This window comes from Vigna unguiculata, chromosome 1 (assembly GCF_037176805.1).
Source record: "Vigna unguiculata cultivar grain cowpea cultivar isolate G323 ecotype 2 chromosome 1, ASM3717680v1, whole genome shotgun sequence".
NCBI classification, from domain to species: Eukaryota; Viridiplantae; Streptophyta; class Magnoliopsida; order Fabales; family Fabaceae; genus Vigna; species Vigna unguiculata.
The window spans coordinates 47651611-47670331 of record NC_140792.1 but is presented as its reverse complement, the minus strand read 5'-3'; the positions used below and the strand labels follow the sequence as shown (position 1 = coordinate 47670331).

At 30.3% G+C, this 18721-nt stretch overlaps 2 protein-coding genes and 1 long non-coding RNA gene across 5 annotated transcripts; 2 read left to right on the top strand and 1 right to left on the bottom strand.

Moving 5' to 3' along the window:
• Positions 1 to 2832: 2832 nt before the first annotated feature.
• LOC114163866 (amino acid transporter AVT6C-like) lies at positions 2833 to 5260 on the bottom strand. Its single transcript, XM_028048238.2, has 5 exons — positions 4803 to 5260; positions 4183 to 4335; positions 3876 to 4079; positions 3330 to 3795; positions 2833 to 3233 (listed from the first exon to the last, which is right to left on the bottom strand). The coding sequence occupies exons 1-5, from the start codon at positions 5161 to 5163 to the stop codon at positions 3107 to 3109; spliced, it is 1311 nt and encodes a 436-aa protein (XP_027904039.1). The 5' UTR covers positions 5164 to 5260; the 3' UTR covers positions 2833 to 3106.
• Positions 5261 to 8937: 3677 nt separating this feature from the next.
• LOC114174655 (uncharacterized) lies at positions 8938 to 11583 on the top strand. Of its 3 annotated transcripts, XR_014996497.1 has the most exons (6): positions 8947 to 9657; positions 9772 to 9844; positions 10553 to 10703; positions 11003 to 11042; positions 11174 to 11330; positions 11414 to 11583. It is a non-coding gene; the product is annotated as an uncharacterized LOC114174655 (long non-coding RNA). The 3 variants fall into 3 exon arrangements; XR_014996498.1 differs by lacking the exon at positions 11003 to 11042 and having other exon boundaries at positions 8948 to 9657; XR_014996495.1 differs by having other exon boundaries at positions 8938 to 9657; positions 10553 to 11330.
• Positions 11584 to 14544: 2961 nt separating this feature from the next.
• LOC114180279 (uncharacterized) lies at positions 14545 to 17148 on the top strand. Its single transcript, XM_028066675.2, has 2 exons — positions 14545 to 14937; positions 15304 to 17148. Exon 2 carries the CDS (start codon positions 15320 to 15322, stop codon positions 16874 to 16876), a length of 1557 nt encoding a protein of 518 aa, XP_027922476.1. The 5' UTR covers positions 14545 to 14937; positions 15304 to 15319; the 3' UTR covers positions 16877 to 17148.
• The last annotated feature ends 1573 nt before the right edge of the window (positions 17149 to 18721 follow it).

The window sequence follows — 18721 nt, the reverse complement described above, 5'->3', positions numbered from 1 at the left end:
TAAAACTAAGTTTCACTCTGTTAAGGAAAATTTGTCTTATGCGATTTAACTATAGCTTCTGTATTATAAAACTGCTTATTTATTTGTAGTTTCGTGTAGGTATCTTATGAAACGAAACTGATTAAGGATGAAATATGGTGTGCATACTTCTAAAATCTTTTGTATGCAATTTTTAGTAAAACATAATCTTCATCTTTAGACCCAGCAATTATAGGTTGCTATTTATTTATGGTCAGCTAGCGAATCGTGTACATCTTTGATCATGGATGTTTTTCAAGGAAAAATATTTGTGAAGGAAAGCTTTTTTTCTTTTTTTTATTGATAGAAGACTCTAAACTCGTTATTAGTTTCTTTTATTTAAAAACTATGGAACTAAATCAATATTTAAACATAGAAATTGTATGAAAAGAAATATGGATGAATGAATTACTGAAATATGATTTCCCGTAAATCTTATTCTTCACACTATTCTCAATTATGACTATTTTTTTATAATATTAATTATGAAGTCGTTGACAATGCATCCACTTATTTTCATGCAAATGGATGTATTCATCGGTTGATTTAAATGTTGCTAGTTTTTTTTTTTCTTGTGTGAAACTTTATTCAGGTCACCCAGTGATATATATTTTGGTATATTTAAATTTGAAACCTCATTATTCATGGTCACGGTTTTCTTTGAACTTAAATCCACGAAAAAATAATTTTATACTGATTAAGAAAATCAGTTAAAATGATTTAATTTCATTCATATATATAGAGAATAAAGAGGATAAAAAGTTTAAAACATTGTGGAGTATTAGGGTGACTCCGAAGGCACAACTATTAGGGTGGAGGTTGTTCCTAGATAAGTTACCTATAAAGGTTAAACTAGCACCAAGGGGAATTCAATTACAAAATAACCTATGTGAGACGTGCTTAGCAAGTGAAGAGAATGCAAAACACCTATTCTTCTCATGTAGTGCATCCCAAAAAGTGTGGAATATGTGTGATAGATGGATTGGGGTGAGTTCAGTGCATCATATTAATGCAAGAAATAATTTTCAACACTTCCATCTAGTGAACCTTAATAGAAGACAAAATAAGATTTGGTAAGGAATGTGGTTAGCAATAGTAGGGGAAATATGGAAACATAGGAATGGAATAATTTTTAAACATAGGAAAGTTGATCCTGAAGAGATATTTGCCCTTGCTCAGGTAACAGCTTGGGTTTGGATGAAACATAAAAGTTCATCTGTTATGTTCTCTTATAGTGATTGAATTCTTTCTCCTTATGTATGCTTAAAATCTTTGTGATATGATTAATTGTTGTGTGTTTAAGTATGCCAGGCAAGCTTATACAGGTCACTATTGACGAAGGGACCAAGACAAATCATAAATACAATAATACATGTTGATCAATCTCCTTCGCGTCAGAAGTGAAATTGCCCAGTTTGACAAATGCAATGAGAATGAAATGTATTAAGCGTACTTTAATCTTTCTTGTTATCTTGGAGGGTCATTTAGATGCATTTATCCTCCTTTTATGAGGTGGAGGACGTGTTCAAACGCTTAAAGTATTGACATTAGGAAGAATGTCATCTGATTAATGTACACTATCATTATACTATTCGGAAATTTGGTAGGGGTCTGTGCTTTAGGTAGGCATACTCTTTGTCCCCTTTGTTTTGTGGATCATAAAGTTGTTCCAAATTGTGATCATCTAGTTTTGAATGGTCTTTTGTTTTGATGGAACCATGATGCTAAGCTAATGCATCTATTTGTCCAGGTCCTGCTTTTTTGTATAAAGGTTAGAGTATCCCTGAGTACTCTATTTAATTTATTTTATTTTTTCCTCAAAAATAAATAAATATATATATATATATATATATATTATTTTTTAAATGTATGTTATGCAAACTTAATATTATGAACGAAAAATAGTTATTAAAATTTAAAATTAAATTCAAATTCATTATATAAAGTATAATGAATTGAAGTTATTTTTAAATTCATTTTACATTGTATTCATAAGATGAGAAAGCCGCAATCACTTCCCCCATGCTCCTGACACATCTCTGAGGATAAAACAATTGCTGGTCATATTGATCACACTACGCGCCATCAATAATTGCATTTTTTTTTTCCACATATTATTTTAAAACCACATAACAAATGTTCAATAATTGCTTATTTTTTCCACATATTATTTTAAAACCACATAACAAATGTGTCAGTGTGTCACATGTTCAAATGTTCAAATGGGAGTAAGTACAGATTTTCGACTTAATGCAAGAATTCCAACTCTCTGGTTACAATGCATGGCCTGTATTATTTTAAAGAAAGTTATCAGCTTTAGGGATTGCGTTTGTCACGATGGCTGTTATTCTTTATTATTTATTCTACACAATCATCTTAAATATATATAAAATTAAAAATCCAATCTTATTGTTCACACTGCACAAATCACTATCCTTTTCTTTCACATGCGAAAATGTTATTAACAATACACGGTTGTAGATAAAATAATTCAACAAGTACCTAACTTTGATTTGATAACATTATTTTATTTAATCATAGTTTATTTGCTCCGTATTTTCCATGTGTATATATTATAGCACTTTCCAGCGACCCAAGAGGGTATTATCCAAATATTTTTTATTTTTATTTTTGGATAAGCGTTATTCTACAGCCTTTCCTCTTCTTTGGTCTCTTGATGAGTATGACACGGAAGTGAGAGAGATGATGGTGAAAGGGATGTTACATCACTCAAAAAGTTTAACAATGTGACAAATGTTGATCACTGAGACAATCAGAACAGTTCCCCAAGAGATCATCGATCTTTTACCATCCTTACACGGCACAATCTGGTGGACCTTTGGATCCATTTCTTTAATAATAAATTGTAATTTACAAAGCAATGCTGTTCAAAAATACATCATTATCATATATGAATTCTATGATAAACAACAGAGGCATCCAAGATACAAAAGTAACACAATCACAGCAATCAAATGCGCCTACAATTGTCTTTCTCCCCAGCCACACCCACTCTCACCAATTAATTTTTTCTATAAAAATTAAAAAAACAAAATAATACTAGGGGAGAAAATGAGAGAACCACCTTTTATGACTTGCTACTAAAAGCATTATATATGTTGGTGGAAATGGCAAGCACACTTGTCACCACGGCAAGTATAATCATGATCAGAGCAATAATTTTATCCCTTTTCGTTGATATACCACATGCATCCCTGAAATTAGTAACAGAGAAAAATAAGACACTGGTTTACATATTTGTACAATGCAATTTTTAATTTGGATCTACTTAAAGTTAAATGGTAGATTACCGTAAAACAATAGAGCCAGGGAAAATGAAGGCAAGGCACACTGCCGATGTTGATCCAAGAAACTGAAAGAAGTACCAAATATCTGGGATTGCTATAGCAGCAAGGTAGGAGAATACAAGCAGCACCACAGTGAGGATCATGAATCTTTTGTTGTCTGTGGCTAGCATAGGCTTATTGGGGAAGAGAACTTCATCTATGTTGGATCTCAAAGAGAAGTTCAAGAGAGGAAACACCAGCATGATGTGGAGTGCATAGCTTACACGGATCAAAGTATTGAACAAGGAACCAACCACAGAATCATTACTCTGGTCAAAATTGATGAGAATGTCTGATTGTGTTGAATCCCCAAATAATAGGTACCCGAATAGGCCTACTGAGATGTAGATCACAGCACAAAGCAATAATGCTAATCGAACTGCTGTTGTCATTTGAGATGGCTTGGCAAACTCAAACCCAATTGGATGCACTGCAACAAAGATCAACCATCAGTACCGAAATCTTCTAGGCATGCCCTTCAAAAATTGACATAGGAATCGGGTCCATTACCGTTAAAATGAAATGTGAAAGCTGTGACAACAACAGGAACTGCAGTAAATAGATCAAAGAATGAGGTTTGGTTGTCCAAACGAGGAAACAATCTAGGAGTCTGCGTCTTTCCTTGCACCAGTGCAAAAATAGCCAACCCACAACATATGCCAACAAATGCCACTGCAAGAAGAGTTGACACTGCAGAACTGTACTTCAAGGACTCTATCAGTTCCAAAACACCAAAAGCAAAAACACACGTTAGTTACGGAACTCTTCAATTCCAAATACAAGAAACTCTGCAAAGAATTAAATTGGTAACACTGACCTACACGTTTGTACAATACCAATGGAAACATGACGAAGACCAAAGTAAAGAGAAGAGCAAACTCCCGAGAATTCCACCAATGAATACCAAACCACTGTTGCAGAATACCCAAATGCACTTCCCCTCCATCTTGCTTTCCAGATAGCACATCCCCTGTTGTTCAACAAAGGCAATAATTGCAATTCAGCTATTTTTGTACTAAATTTTCATTTTATGTTTCTCTTTATTTTCCTACCACAGTAACTTCTTTTTTTCCTTTCTGCATCTTTCTTCTATCCAATTTCACTTATTCATACATTTCGAATACAAACTTTTAAATTAAATTTATTAAAGTAAATCAGGAGTACTTAAAGAAAATCTAGATCTTAAGTTCGATTGCTTGAAAATAATTAAAGCACTGACATTAATGAAAATAACTGGTTAGTTTAATATATATTAAAAAGGAAAATTAAAAAAAAAAAAAAACTACTAGCAAAAGTTCACCAAACACAATGCATGTAACCCAAAACCCGGCAATATTCATATTAGGCACAACTAACCAAAATCTAAAAAAATCTACACATTTCCGCCTTTTTTTCATAATTTCAAAAGGAATAAAAACAAAGGGAAGATTCTGTTACCGATGATGATCAGGTAAAGAATTAAGCCCCCAACGTTGGTGATGATGACGCAAACTTGCGCGGCCAACGCTCCCGGCGATCCGAACGCTTCCCTCATGACGCCGGCGTACGTCGTCGTTTCACCGGAGTGCGTGAAACGCATGAGGAACTCGACAGAGAGTTCCGCGAGCACGGCCACAACGATAATCATGGCGAAAGCGGGAACCACGCCAAGAACCTTCATTATTGCCGGAATTGACATGATTCCGGCGCCGACTATGCTCGTCGCCACGTTGAACACCGCTCCGGGAACAGACGCCGGCGGCATCGCTCCATCGGACTCGCCCAATAGTGGGACGCTGACTCCCACGGTCGGAAACATAACGGCGAATAAACTGTCGGATTTGATAATGAACAGTCGGAGGTTGGGCTGTGGCTTTGAATGGTTATGCTTTGTCACAACAATCACACTTTCTCTTTCCTTTTTATAAAGGCGGTGTATACATCATCATCATCATTCATGTTGATTTTGCTGCCATAATTTAATATTGAGAAGTCAAAAAGGCAATATCATATGGCCAATTAATTAAAGAAACCAAATTACAAATTATAATTTTTAAGAATGAATTGAAGAATGATAACAAAGTTCCACCATAAATGCAACAGAGAGAATGTTAAATCATATATTACAAAGAAAAAGACAACTTTTAAGAATTTATGTTAAATATGGTATTATTTTTTATTTTAGATGAATAATTTATATTTTGAGAGTGCTTTTGTTACATGGATAACTTACATTTTATAAATGATAAGTCTTCTAAAAATTATAGTCACTGGGTCATCACAATTTCCTTTCATTCTACAAAGAGTCAGTATATCTTAATTTCTCCTCACAGTGCACTTTTGTCTAAAACAAAATATTTATTATTTTTATGACAAAATTATTTTACTTTGTACACAGACTAAATTATCCAATAATAATTACATTATTATCTAAGATAACATTTTTAATGGATTCATTTTGAACAACAAAATAAATATATATCTTAGAAAAATTATCCACACCATATTCATATCAGAACAATTGTTAAAAACTGCTGAATTTGCTAGAAATTACACGTCCGGAAATATTACTTTTAGGAAAAAATAAATGAACAAATTAGGATGAGACTTATTAAATGAATCAGTATAAATAAGATTGATTTATAATATCTTAATGAGAATAAATTTTATTTTGTAAATTTATATTTAAACTATAATTAAATATTACATTTTTAACATAATTCAGTCTTTAAAGCTATCGGACCAATTAATAGACTTACAAATCATAAGTGTTAGATATTTTTTACATAAATAAAAGTTACAAGTTACATAATTGGAAAGATACTTTTTATTTTCAGAATACACGAAAAAGTTATCTCTTATATAAAAAAAAATTGCAAATTATATTTTATACTTAAGTTCTATCACAAAAATCATTTTTTATAAAAGAAATTGTGAATAGTATTTAAATTTCTTTTGCTAATGACTTTTGATGAAATTACACTGATTTAAAAATAATTAAAGTTTTAATACAATTTTAAACTTCTATAGAACTTTTATTAATTTTGTATACAGTTATTAAAAGAAATCGGAATCACTAATGTTAAACTAACATTTAATTAAACTTAATTTCATTTTAAATTAAATAAAAAACTTCAAATAAAAAAATTAAGATCATTTTAAATCAATACTGAATAAAATATTGATTATTTTAATATAAATATTTTCATGCGCCACGTTTTTCTATCCTATGTAATTTGTATATTAATTTTATGATATTTTTGTTGCTTAAATTTAATGTAAAGATAAAATAACTTTTCTTAAAAAATTAAATCAACAATAAAATTTGTTAAACAATTTAACCGAGTAATATATAAAAACCTCATTTAGTATTTTAAATCTAAATAATTTTTTTTAAATACATTAACGAAATACACAAAGTTGATTTAAGTGTAGTAAAAAGCTTTTTAACTAATGCATTCAATTGTTATACAATACAATAGGTGCATAGATGGTTCATGAGACAAAACAAATATTCTTGAAAGGGCATTATCGATTAGAAACCTTTTGCTACCAATTTATTGCATTTAATTATGTAATGTAGTTAATGTTCATTTTAAATGTTTAAACTGGAGTATGTTCCAATTGAAAATTAAATAATTATTTACACCAATTTACATAGAATAACTTCAAATGTCCTACATTACTTAAAAAACTTAATTGAAACATAGTGCTATATCAGTTTTTTATTTACACAATAATGTTTGTGAAATCAATGGTATTTACATCACTGTTTATAGCAATTCACAGGTAAAATGTATTAGGCCAGATCTCAGTGCTTCCAAAGTACTGACCTGCATTTTTATTCTTGTATATATATATATATATATATATATATATATATATATATATATATATATATATATATATATATATATATATATATATATATATATATATATATATATATATATATATATATTTACTGAAATTACATGATTATAGTAAATTAAATTTTAAAAAATAATTCTAAAATTGTAAAATATTATAACTTAATTAATTTTTTTTGGCTTCAATTAATTTTTTCATTCGTATTCTGTAACTTTGCTGGCTTATTTTTTTGTCCTTAATGTGTAATTTCGGTTTCTTAATTAATTTGCGAAGTCTTATTTATAAGTAAATTTAATTTGGGTACGATACCTGGGCACGATAGGAGAAAAAAGCCCAAAGAGATTTTGATGTTCTTCCTGCCCTTCAAACTTTTATTCTGCATCCCAATTTTTTTTTTTAAATCCCTTGATTTTTTGACTAAGATAAAAATTATTTTCTTTTTCTCCTTATATTTATTCACTCATAAGAACTCACTTTACTCAAGATTTAAAAAAGAAAATATGTTCAGGAAAGTATTAGATTTTAAAATCTGTTCCGGTAAATAGTGGATTTTAAAATCTGATTAATGAAAATTTAGAATTTTAAAATTTAATTAAAAAAATTATCGAATTTCAAAATTTTATTAAGAGAATTACAGATTTTGAAAGTCGGTTAAAATAATTATCGGATTTTGAAATTCGGTTTAAATAATTACCGGATTATATATTTATATTCTTTTTTTCTTTTTTTAATTTTTGTTTTTATATATAATATAAAGAAAAATAAATAAAATTCAAAAACATATTTACATGTATCTTTTGTTTTATATTTTTAATTTGTTTTATTTAGAATATTGAAAAAAAATTAAAAAATAAAATAACAAAAAATAAAGAAAAACAAACTAAAGAAATTATATATATATATATATATATGCTTATTTTTATTTGTTTTTTAGTTTTTGTTTTAGTTTTTTAAAATGTTATATATATACCAAATTTCAAAATCATATATATTTTAAAGATTTTAAAATTCATTAATTGTTTTTATCAGATTTCAAAATCAGATAATTTTTAAATTTGGTATATAGATAAGTTGAATTTCAAAATTCGATAGTTCTTAGACATATTTTACTTCCTAAACCGTAAAGGAAGTGTTAGAGAATGAGGTCGCATGAGTAAATCCAATTAATACATTGAATTCTGAAGATGGATTACAAAAAGAATTTGTGTTTGTTTTAAAATATTAATGCAGATGGATTTGCAGATAAGGATAAAAGTTCATTCCTTACAAAAAAAATTTAAGAGGATCAATGCAAAATTTATCCATATAACTTCATTCTATTCAAAATCAACCATGTAATTCTTATCTATATATATATATATATATATATATATATATATATATATATATATATATATATATATATATTTTGATAATAATAATAATTAATAATAATTTAATATAATTTATTTTTATTAAATTTTATTAAATAATAGTTTTAAAAATATAATATTTTTAATTAATTTAAGAATTATTTTTTATAATTTTATTATAGAGAGTATTTTAATAATATTCAAATTTCATTTATTATAATTTTTTATTTAATCTATCATATCATTCAAATCATTCACTGATTTTTTACAAAATTCACTTTTAAATATATTCAATTTACTTTCTAAATTTTCTAAAAAAACACATATATTCACCTACGACGAATCAATTTTCACACTCTTTTTCAAAATCATCTTCTCAAGCGAAGAGAGTACAAGGGTTAGTATTTGGATAAATATAAATAGAAAAAAAAAAAAACAAAACCCTCTTAATTAATCCTTCGCTATCAGTTTCGATAGTAGGGAAAATGGCGGATCAGCTGTCGAAGGCTGAAGAATTCAAGAAGAAAGCTGAGAAGAAGCTCGGCGGCTGGGGCTTGTTTGGCTCCAAATACGAGGATGCCGTCTATCTCTTTGATAAAGCCGCCAATTCCTTCTAGCTCGCCAAATCATGTTTTTTCTCTTTCTCTCAACTTTTTTTTTTTATTAAGATGATTAATTTTGATACCGGTTATAATTTTATTATAGTTGTTAGTACTAGTACAATCGGCGAGTGTTATAGTTCCGATTCCAAATGTTGAACTCTCCCTAATCAATTAGTTTTATATGATTTTACGGGAAAGAGCTTTCAATTGTTTTTCCATTTGATCAATTACTCGAACAGAAAAATTAGAGTTGTAGAAGAAGTGCTTGATACTATGATCAACTGATTAACCATACTCTGTTATGTTGTGACTGTTCTCACATTTATATTGATGAATTTTTATTCGCTTTATTTTGTTGAATGTTACTGGCTTTAAAATCGAGGATGGAGTAGTGAATAGTTCTGTTTGTTGTTCTTGATTTGATCTATTTTGTGGCATTGGGACAAAGCTGGAGCAACATACCTAAAGTTGGCAAATTGCCATTTGAAGGTATCATTCTGGGTTGGGATTTTGGGGTGGGGTTTATACCGTTGAATCTACATTGCATCCTTTAATTTTCTATTGAGCCGGAAATGTCATTGCTGTCTTGTCTTCTGTTTCTAGATGGAAAGCAAGCATTGAGCTTCACAGGTCCATGTTGATGCTGCACATTGCTACAAGAAAACTAATATAAATGGTATGCATGCACCAGAATTTTTTGTCGTTTATGATTTCTGGTCTAAACGAATATCTTGCTTCCACACAGCAAGGCCAATTCCTTTTAAACTCTATTTCTTTGTATTGACATCAATGTGAATCATAGAAAACAGTTGCTGCATTTATGCCTGGACAAATAATATGTGAAACACATCTGTTGTCATTGGTCAATCTTTCCATATGTGTAAATAAGATACCGGTTTTGTATTTATAAGCTACAAGTAGGGGTTCGTACTTTTATCTTTTGTGTAAGGCCATATTAAAATTAACTAGCATTAGTAGGGATTCATTCCTTTTATGGATGTCTATACTGGATAGCAATATTTTGATTTGTTATTTGTTTCAATTATTAGATTGGAATTTTTATGATTGTAAGCCTAAGAAGAAACAAATGAAAACAACTATATTGGATAGCAATATTTTTTATTTGTTGTTTGTTTCAATTATTAGTTTGGAGCTTATGTTATTTGTATTGCAACTATATCTTTTTATAGGATGAATTAGACAAGACCTTCTACATTTCATATTAATTCTTAATAACTAATATTTAATACTCGTATCCTAGCTTATGGAAATTGATTTTGAATTAAATGCATTGAAGTATATGAGTTTGCTTGATTTCTGAGTTTGCTTGAGTTACTGTCATCTTGTTTTAACTTGTTTTCACTATTTCACAATTGAAATACAGGAAATTTCTGAATTGTATGAGTCTGAACAGAATATTGAGCAGGCTCTGTTTACTAAGAAAAATCAGCTGAAATTTTTCAAAATGAAGAGGTGACAACTATTGCGAACCAATGCAAACAAAAAGTTGCTCAATTTGCTGCTCAGTTAGAACAGTAAGATTGTGTTTTCTGCATATTGTATCTATATTATTATAGTGATGGCTTGATTTATATTTCTTCAACTCAGATTCATTCTTTAATTTGTTAGAACTTAGTACTTTCTTCTGGAAACAATCTTTCTGGCCTTTTATTTTGTTATGTTCCTTTTTTTTGTCCAACCCACACTCCTCGGGTTAGCATTAGCTTAGGTCTGTATGGATTTTGGTACGCTGAGAATTTATTGGAAGGGCCTATTATGATCTTAACGGAATTCTTGCATCTTTCTTTTGACAATCCATAATATGTTGGCTTAGGTACAGGATGTGAACAAAAGTCGGTCCATTCCTTTATCTGGTATGGGTCACGTGTGGTTCTGTATAATTTGCTCTAATTACAATGGAAACATATTTTTTAAATGGAAGGAGCTTTATCAGAACCTTCTTGTTATGTTAAATTGAATATTAATGGTTTTTGATGATCCTCAGATATCAAAAGTCAATTGAGATTTATGAAGATATAGATCGTCAATCTCTCAATAATTTATTGAAGTACGGTGTAAAGGGACACCTGCTGAATGCTGGCGTCTGCTAACTCTGTAAAGGGAACGTTGTTGCTATAACCAATGCGTTAGAACGATATCAGGTCTAAGTTTTTAAATAATTCTTATCTTGAGACTGGACATATTACTGGTTGCTCAATTTTTTGGACATGTATTTATTTTGCAGGAATTAGATCCAACATTTTCGGGAACACGAGAGTGCCGATTGTTGGTGGTGGGTAACTATTTTTGGAATTATATTATTAGATTTGAATGGACAAGTAGATTATATAAAGATAATGTGGACTTCTTCGAACGGCCTTCGGCATAAAAGTGTTTTATTATGTTTTGGTGGTACTTATTGTGAATTAGAAATTAAATATGTGATATTGTTATATACATCTAAAATTTGATATAAAATAGTAACATAAAGTTTATCATCAAATTTAATTACAATGAGAACAAATGATGAACCCAGGCGCTTGCTTGAGTTTTTACTAAAATGATTACCAGTATATATTATGCAACATCTTTTAATAACGAATACTCTAACCATAAAGGAAATAACTTAAACCAAGTATATTGAAATTTTCTTGGATAATCATCTTTACCAAACCACGAATAAACTTTTAGATGCATTTGATATGAACCTCATTTTAGATCTTTCATACCTCATCAATTTGATTTGGTAGGTATTGTCAAATTTGACGACGCTTTCCTAGATCACGTTCTAAAGAATTTTCAAATTCATTATATGTAACTCTAGGAATCTTATAGAGTTATTTTTCATTTTTTTCAATGGTTGGATTCTCATGAAATTTCTCTAGTTTAGTTGACATAGATGTATGTTTTTCATCTTCATCACAAGCCTTTATGTTGAAAAAATAATTAATTCTTTTACTTTTTATCATAATTTTTCTAATATAAATTTATCACCTAACAACTTCTAAATGATTAGCTTCCCTATCCTAAATTGCATCACATATATCTAGTGTGTACCACTGGATGATGATAAATTTATTTTTTTCTAAATAAGCGAGAGGTGATAAATTTATATTAAAAAAAATCATGATAAAGAGTATAAAAATTGATTTTTTTCAAGAGGAAGACTTGTGATGAAGATGAAAAAAATTCATTAAACTTGAAACTTTCCATAAAATCCAAGAATTGAAAAAAAAATGAAAAACAACTTTGTAAAATCTCTAGAGTTACATGTAATGAATTTGAAAATTCTTTAGAACATATGATCCGGGGGAAGCTTTCTCAAATTTGATAAGGCCTACCCAATCAAATTGATGAGGTACGAAGAACTTGTATAAAATGGAGTCCATATTAAATGCATCTAGAAAATTATTCGTGATCAGGTAGAGATGATTATCCGATAAGATTTCAGTACACTTGCTTTAACTTATTTCCGTCATGATTAGAATATTTGACATTGAAAGACAATGCTTATTGTTATCTTTGTAGTGAAAACCAAGCGTGCACCCTGGTTTTGTTATATGAATTGAATTTGGTAGTAACACTTTCATATAAAATTTTAGAAGCATATAATAATGTCACAAATTTAATTTAAGTAATTGTTGTGAAATTTAAGCCACCTATAAACAGGTATTGACTTTTAGATTATTTTTTGTTTGACTTGCATGCACAATTTTTCAGTACGTAAGTGATACTCCACAATGCAAGTAGCTTGACCTATATTAATATGTTATTTTGGATCTAAAAAAAGACAAATCTATAATTTATCTTGGAGATTACTTGACTATGTTAAGTAATCTTTGAGACTTAATGGTAATTTTTTATGACTATTTTATCATAGTCATTTTTTTTTTATTTTACTATCATGTGTGTTTGTTTTAAATAGAAAAAATAAAGATTTTTTTTAATTAGAAATAATATTATATATATAAAATATTTAATTTGACTTCTCTAAAATTTTTTGTTCATGTTCTGCACTGGACTTAAATATCTCCCGAAATTTATGCTCTATTTGATTACCTTGAGTGTAATTTTTGTTTTCTGATATTCATCAAAGTACTGCGACTTATGTATAGTCTTGTTTCCATCGCTAAAATAATACGTAAATATGTAACCAAATTTGGTGGGATTTTACGTAAAAGCATTTGTTGTTTTTGGCCATAAAAATGTTCAACTAAAGAGTTAAAGCGATGAGTTGCAACAGTGTTTCTGAAGCAGTTATTTTGAGCTCATCAAATTCTACAAATTCCCTGCCGATTCTTCTATATGTAAATGTCACGCTCTTCATTGTTTCTTTTGTCAGTGACATTTTCTCTCGAATTATTCCTGTTGGTCACAAGATTGTGTTTTCTTCACTCATGATGTATCTGGTTCTTTTCCTTCAACGATAAATATGTACCTTTTGTTTTTTTAACTACATATTCAATTTTAGGCAATTACTTTCTGCGTCAATTTCTTCTCCCATTTGTTTTCCGGAAAAAAGTTTTTGAAATTGTTTTTTGTGTTCTGAAAAGTAAATTTTTAAGTAGTATTTCCTTTGCATTCCATAAGTAGTATTAGTGTCCGTTGCTCAACAACATTGCCCATGGATTTGTGCAGGATTCTTGGAAGACCACACCTCTTTTGAGGGTGAAGGAAAACCTGAAAGCGAAAGAATTTGAGGAGGATGATCTTAGTTGAATTATCTTTCATAAAAAAAAAAAAAAAATCACTCTATTTGATAACTTTGTCAACTTCATTAACAATTTGTTTGTCAAAAATTTTTTTTTTTTAAACCTTGATAATTGTGTGGTTGGAACTATTGTTCGATGATTTACAGGTGTACTACGCGTGCTGTTCAGTTGTTCATCTTACACATCTACTTACTGAGTGTACTTGCTTTGGTTTCAATTGAATTGGTCTGACTGAATTCAAGAAATGAGTTTTAACGAGGGTGCTGAGTATAAATTGAATTACTACACCATTACTTAATTATACAATAATTCTTCACCAAGGAAAAAATAAAAATTAAGCATCACAATTTATTTATATGATTACATAGTTACTTTGTCATTTGATATACACACACGGAGTTGTCTAAATTATTCCTTTCATCGGGCGTGTCTCGCTTTATTTCTTTTCTTTTCCCCAAACTCTTTACTTTCCGACCAACTCTTTTTGTAAAGGAAAGATTCCAAGGAAAAACGTCAAATACAAGGCGGCTTATTTTTTTCTACCTTTTCGCTCCATTATCTAATCTTTCGGTTCCTTTTTTCATTTTTCAATTCAATTATAATGTTTTTTATTGATTTTTTTCTTAACGAATGTATGTTCTCGTAAATCATAACTAATTACACAATGAAGCGTTCGTGCATGGAAATAAAAGAGATGATGCATGTCAAATTGTTTTTACTTCTCTTCTTTCTCGGTTTGTTCTTTCAAAATATGAAATTTCTATATTTTCAGTACTTCCTTTGCCTTTACCTTATATGGCCGGTGGCACAGACAGTCTTAATCCATTCCCCAATTGTTTGACTGCGTTGTTATTGTTACCTGCGACTACGAGGATACATTATTTTATTTTTTCTTACTTTATGAATGACACTCCTTTATTGTTTTACCTTTACTTTTGTATTAGTGCCAAAACTTTTTATTCGATATGATTCATTGTTTCTGGATTTTATCAAACATATAACTGCCTTTGAGGGAATAACTTGCATTCACACATCGGCGTGACGAATCAGCTAATTGGTATGCTTGATTTTCACCACCAGTTTATGCCTTAAAAATTCAATGCTATAATTATGGAATTTCTTTTCCTGTTTGTATATTCTGATTTTCGGTGCTGTCTTTCATGCATATGTCAACTGAAGTTTTTGTATTATTAGAATTAGATTAGATTAGATTTTGGTTTTTCGTTTCTGGTTTTACAGTTGTTTTGAACCAATTAATTCTGTTCTTATTGCTTTAATACTTTCTTCGGTACTTACCTGGATCCGTAGGTAATTTTTTACAGATTTGTAATCTTGCCATAGTTTCCTCTGTTATGTCTTCTCAGTATTTGTTCTTTACGTAATCCATTGATGATACGGTTCTGATTTGATCAAGAACTATCAGAGTTTTTTTCATCAGAATGATACCCGTTGATAACGGGATTCTGAATCCCAAAGATGAAATTGAGGAATGTAGTGGCAGTAAAGTGAAGGACTGTGTTTCTATAGATATTTCAACAACTCAAGAAACATTTCTGAGCAGTGAAGATTCCCAGAGAAAGCTTCAAGGCACTTTAAGTTCTTCTGTTCCTAAAAGGACAAATTTTCTTAAATTTGGTTCGGCATCTGCCAAATTCAAGAGGCTTGCTATTGAGAGAGACAAGATTTCACTATCTGTGCCTTCTCCTCGTTCAAAGGGCCTAAGAGCACGTTTCAGAGGAATGCTTGCTCTGAAACTTGATGGGGGTTCGGTGAAGAAGATGTGCGTGGAGTGGATTAGAAGTCCAGTGAACATGGCCCTTTTTGTGTGGATCACATGTGTTGCTATTTCTGGTGCAATTCTGTTCCTGGTCATGACAGGCATGTTGAATCGTGTGCTTCCGAGGAAGTCTCAGAGAAATGCATGGTTTGAAATAAATAACCAAATACTCAATGCATTGTTTACACTCATGTGCTTGTATCAACACCCTAAGAGGTTCTACCACCTTATTCTTCTGATCAGATGGAGACCAAATGACATCTCTAGACTTAGATATTTTTACTGCAAGAATGGTACTTACAAGCCCCACGAGTGGACACATATGATGGTAGTGGTTATTCTCCTTCATGTTAATTGTTTTGCTCAATATGCACTTTGTGGTCTAAACTTGGGGTATGAAAGGTCTGAGAGACCCGCCATTGGAGTTGGAATATGTATCTCTTTTGCAATTGCTGCTCCTGCAGTTGCTGGTTTGTACACCATTCTTAGTCCACTCGGGAAGGACTATGACAGTGACACGGATGAAGAAGTACAGGTTCAAATTAGTGGCTCTCAGAGGCAACAGCATCTGAGAGAGAAACCATGTGAGAAGAAATATTCATTTGCATGCAAAGATCAACAAAGGGTTGTTGAAAATAGACCAGAGTGGAGTGGAGGAATACTTGACATATGGAACGATATTTCCTTAGCATATCTCTCACTTTTCTGCACCTTTTGTGTCTTTGGGTGGAATATGGAGAGACATGGCTTTGGAAACATGTATGTCCATATTGCCACTTTTATGCTATTTTGCATGGCACCTTTCTGGATTTTCATTTTGGCTTCTGTTAACATAGATGATGACAGTGTTAGGCAGGGTCTGGGAGGTGTTGGAATCGTTCTTTGTTTTCTTGGTTTACTATATGGTGGATTTTGGAGGATCCAAATGAGAAAGAGGTTCAACTTACCTGCCTATGACTTCTGTTTTGGCAAACCTTCGGCTTCTGATTGCACACTTTGGCTATGCTGTTCTTGGTGCTCTCTTGCTCAAGAAGCAAGAACAGGAAATAACTACGATCTTGTAATCGACAAGTCCTATGGTAAACAAAATGATGAAACTTGCAACGAACCTTCGATCTCAGCTTTGGCTAGGGAAGATGTAGTATCAACCAAATCTGGCACAAGTTCTGTGGGTGGCAACTCTTCACCTTGTATGATGAAAACCAATGTCTTAAATTAGTTTAATTCAGATTAATCAGTAGTGAAAAACTAATATCTTGTCACCAGAACTAATGATATGAGCTTGTCACCAAAATATCTTGCTAATAGAAAAGCTAAATTAGTTTAATTCAGATTAATCAGTACTAAAAAACATAGATTTCAACTCTGTCTTATCATCTTTTATGCATAAATCAGCATGGCCGTGATTGATTTCATGGACATTGATACTCGACACTGAGATGTATGAGCTGGAATGCATTTTTTATATACAAAAGCTTCTTGAGATATTAATCGTTTTCTTTTCTCTGCCAAACCCACTTTATAACATTACCAAACAAATAAAAAAAATATAACTGTCACATAATATAATTTATTTTTAAGTTGTTTTCACATTCATTTCTACAAAAATATCAAAACGAACAACGACTAATTGTGCTTTTTAAAAAGTCGATACCAGTGTTGTGTTTGCAATAATAATCTGAGTCAGCAAAGCAATATAAGGCACCGAGTCCTAAAAGTTTAGGAGCACTAAAAAAGTCAAAGAAAATGGTAGTTTGGGGCCACTTTGAATGCAGGGAAAGGGAGTTATAGATCTTGTTTCCTTGGTTGAAGTGAAACATAAGATGAAGTGGATAGCGACAGAGTGAGAGTGACATTGATGCATTAGTGAATAGGTTGTTTTTGGCATGGCACATAGGAGTGCTGGAAAGTTCCTTCTGGGGTAGTGCCTATTTGGGAATTGCCATCCACCACACCCAACATTTGCACCACTATCCATGGCCCTTTAGTTTTTAACAAAAATCAAATTGACCTATTTTATTTTACTATATTGATAGATATTAAGATTAATATAGTACCAAAACTATTTAAAGTATATCATAATTGAACTTATTATATTATTTATTATTGAATACCTTTAATTCCAAAGTTCAATGATTTTTTTAGGTGCATTGCATTTAACATCAACATTTTCTAATGCTTTTTGTTAAAATAACGTCCAATGTTCTCAATATAGTGTTCAACGATCTTGATTTTCACTCAGGATATACAAAATCTTGATTTTCTGTATTAAGTTATCCAATTTGGATTGTCTAAAAGAATTTTACTCTTTTATCAATTATTTTATAGTTCATAATTCAAACACATCCTTTAGACAAAGCAATTGAAATATTTCGATATAAATAAATCAAAGTACACACAATTTTATGATGGCAAATCAATCATTTTATCTTCCACATTTATTCACAAGTATTAATTCAATACTAATACAGTGAGTCTTAAATCAAACAAGTTCTTATACTAGTCATGCACCATATTCAACTATAAAAAACAATTATTTAAGTTTGCAGTAAAGATCATTTTTGTTAAAAGACTAGATTTCTTTATCTTGTATGATACTCCAAAAGCTTTCAAAACATTTATCCCATATCTTATTCCTACATGTGATCCTATCTACACACAAGAACATCGAATATGAATATACCATTAGGATCACTAACATGCAGAGAATCAACTTGAATAGAATTGAGCCACATGTGACTCAATCTTACTCACATGCACGAATGAACATAGTTCTGATTCTATAAAAGAATAGAAAAATAACTTATTTTTTTGTCGTTTTTGTCAAATAGAGTTGTAGGATTATTTGTTGTTGTGATTTCAATGTTAGACTCTGGTCAAATAAGATATAAATAATTCGTTAAATATTTTAAAGAAATATTAAATTTTCTCAATTGTAAGGAAAAAATTTATATATTAATTTTGTAAGTTACAATAATATCCACTAATAATGTTTTTTTCTTGTGATAGTTCAATCTACTTAATTAAAAAAACCATTTTAAAATTTAAACTATATTAAATCTTT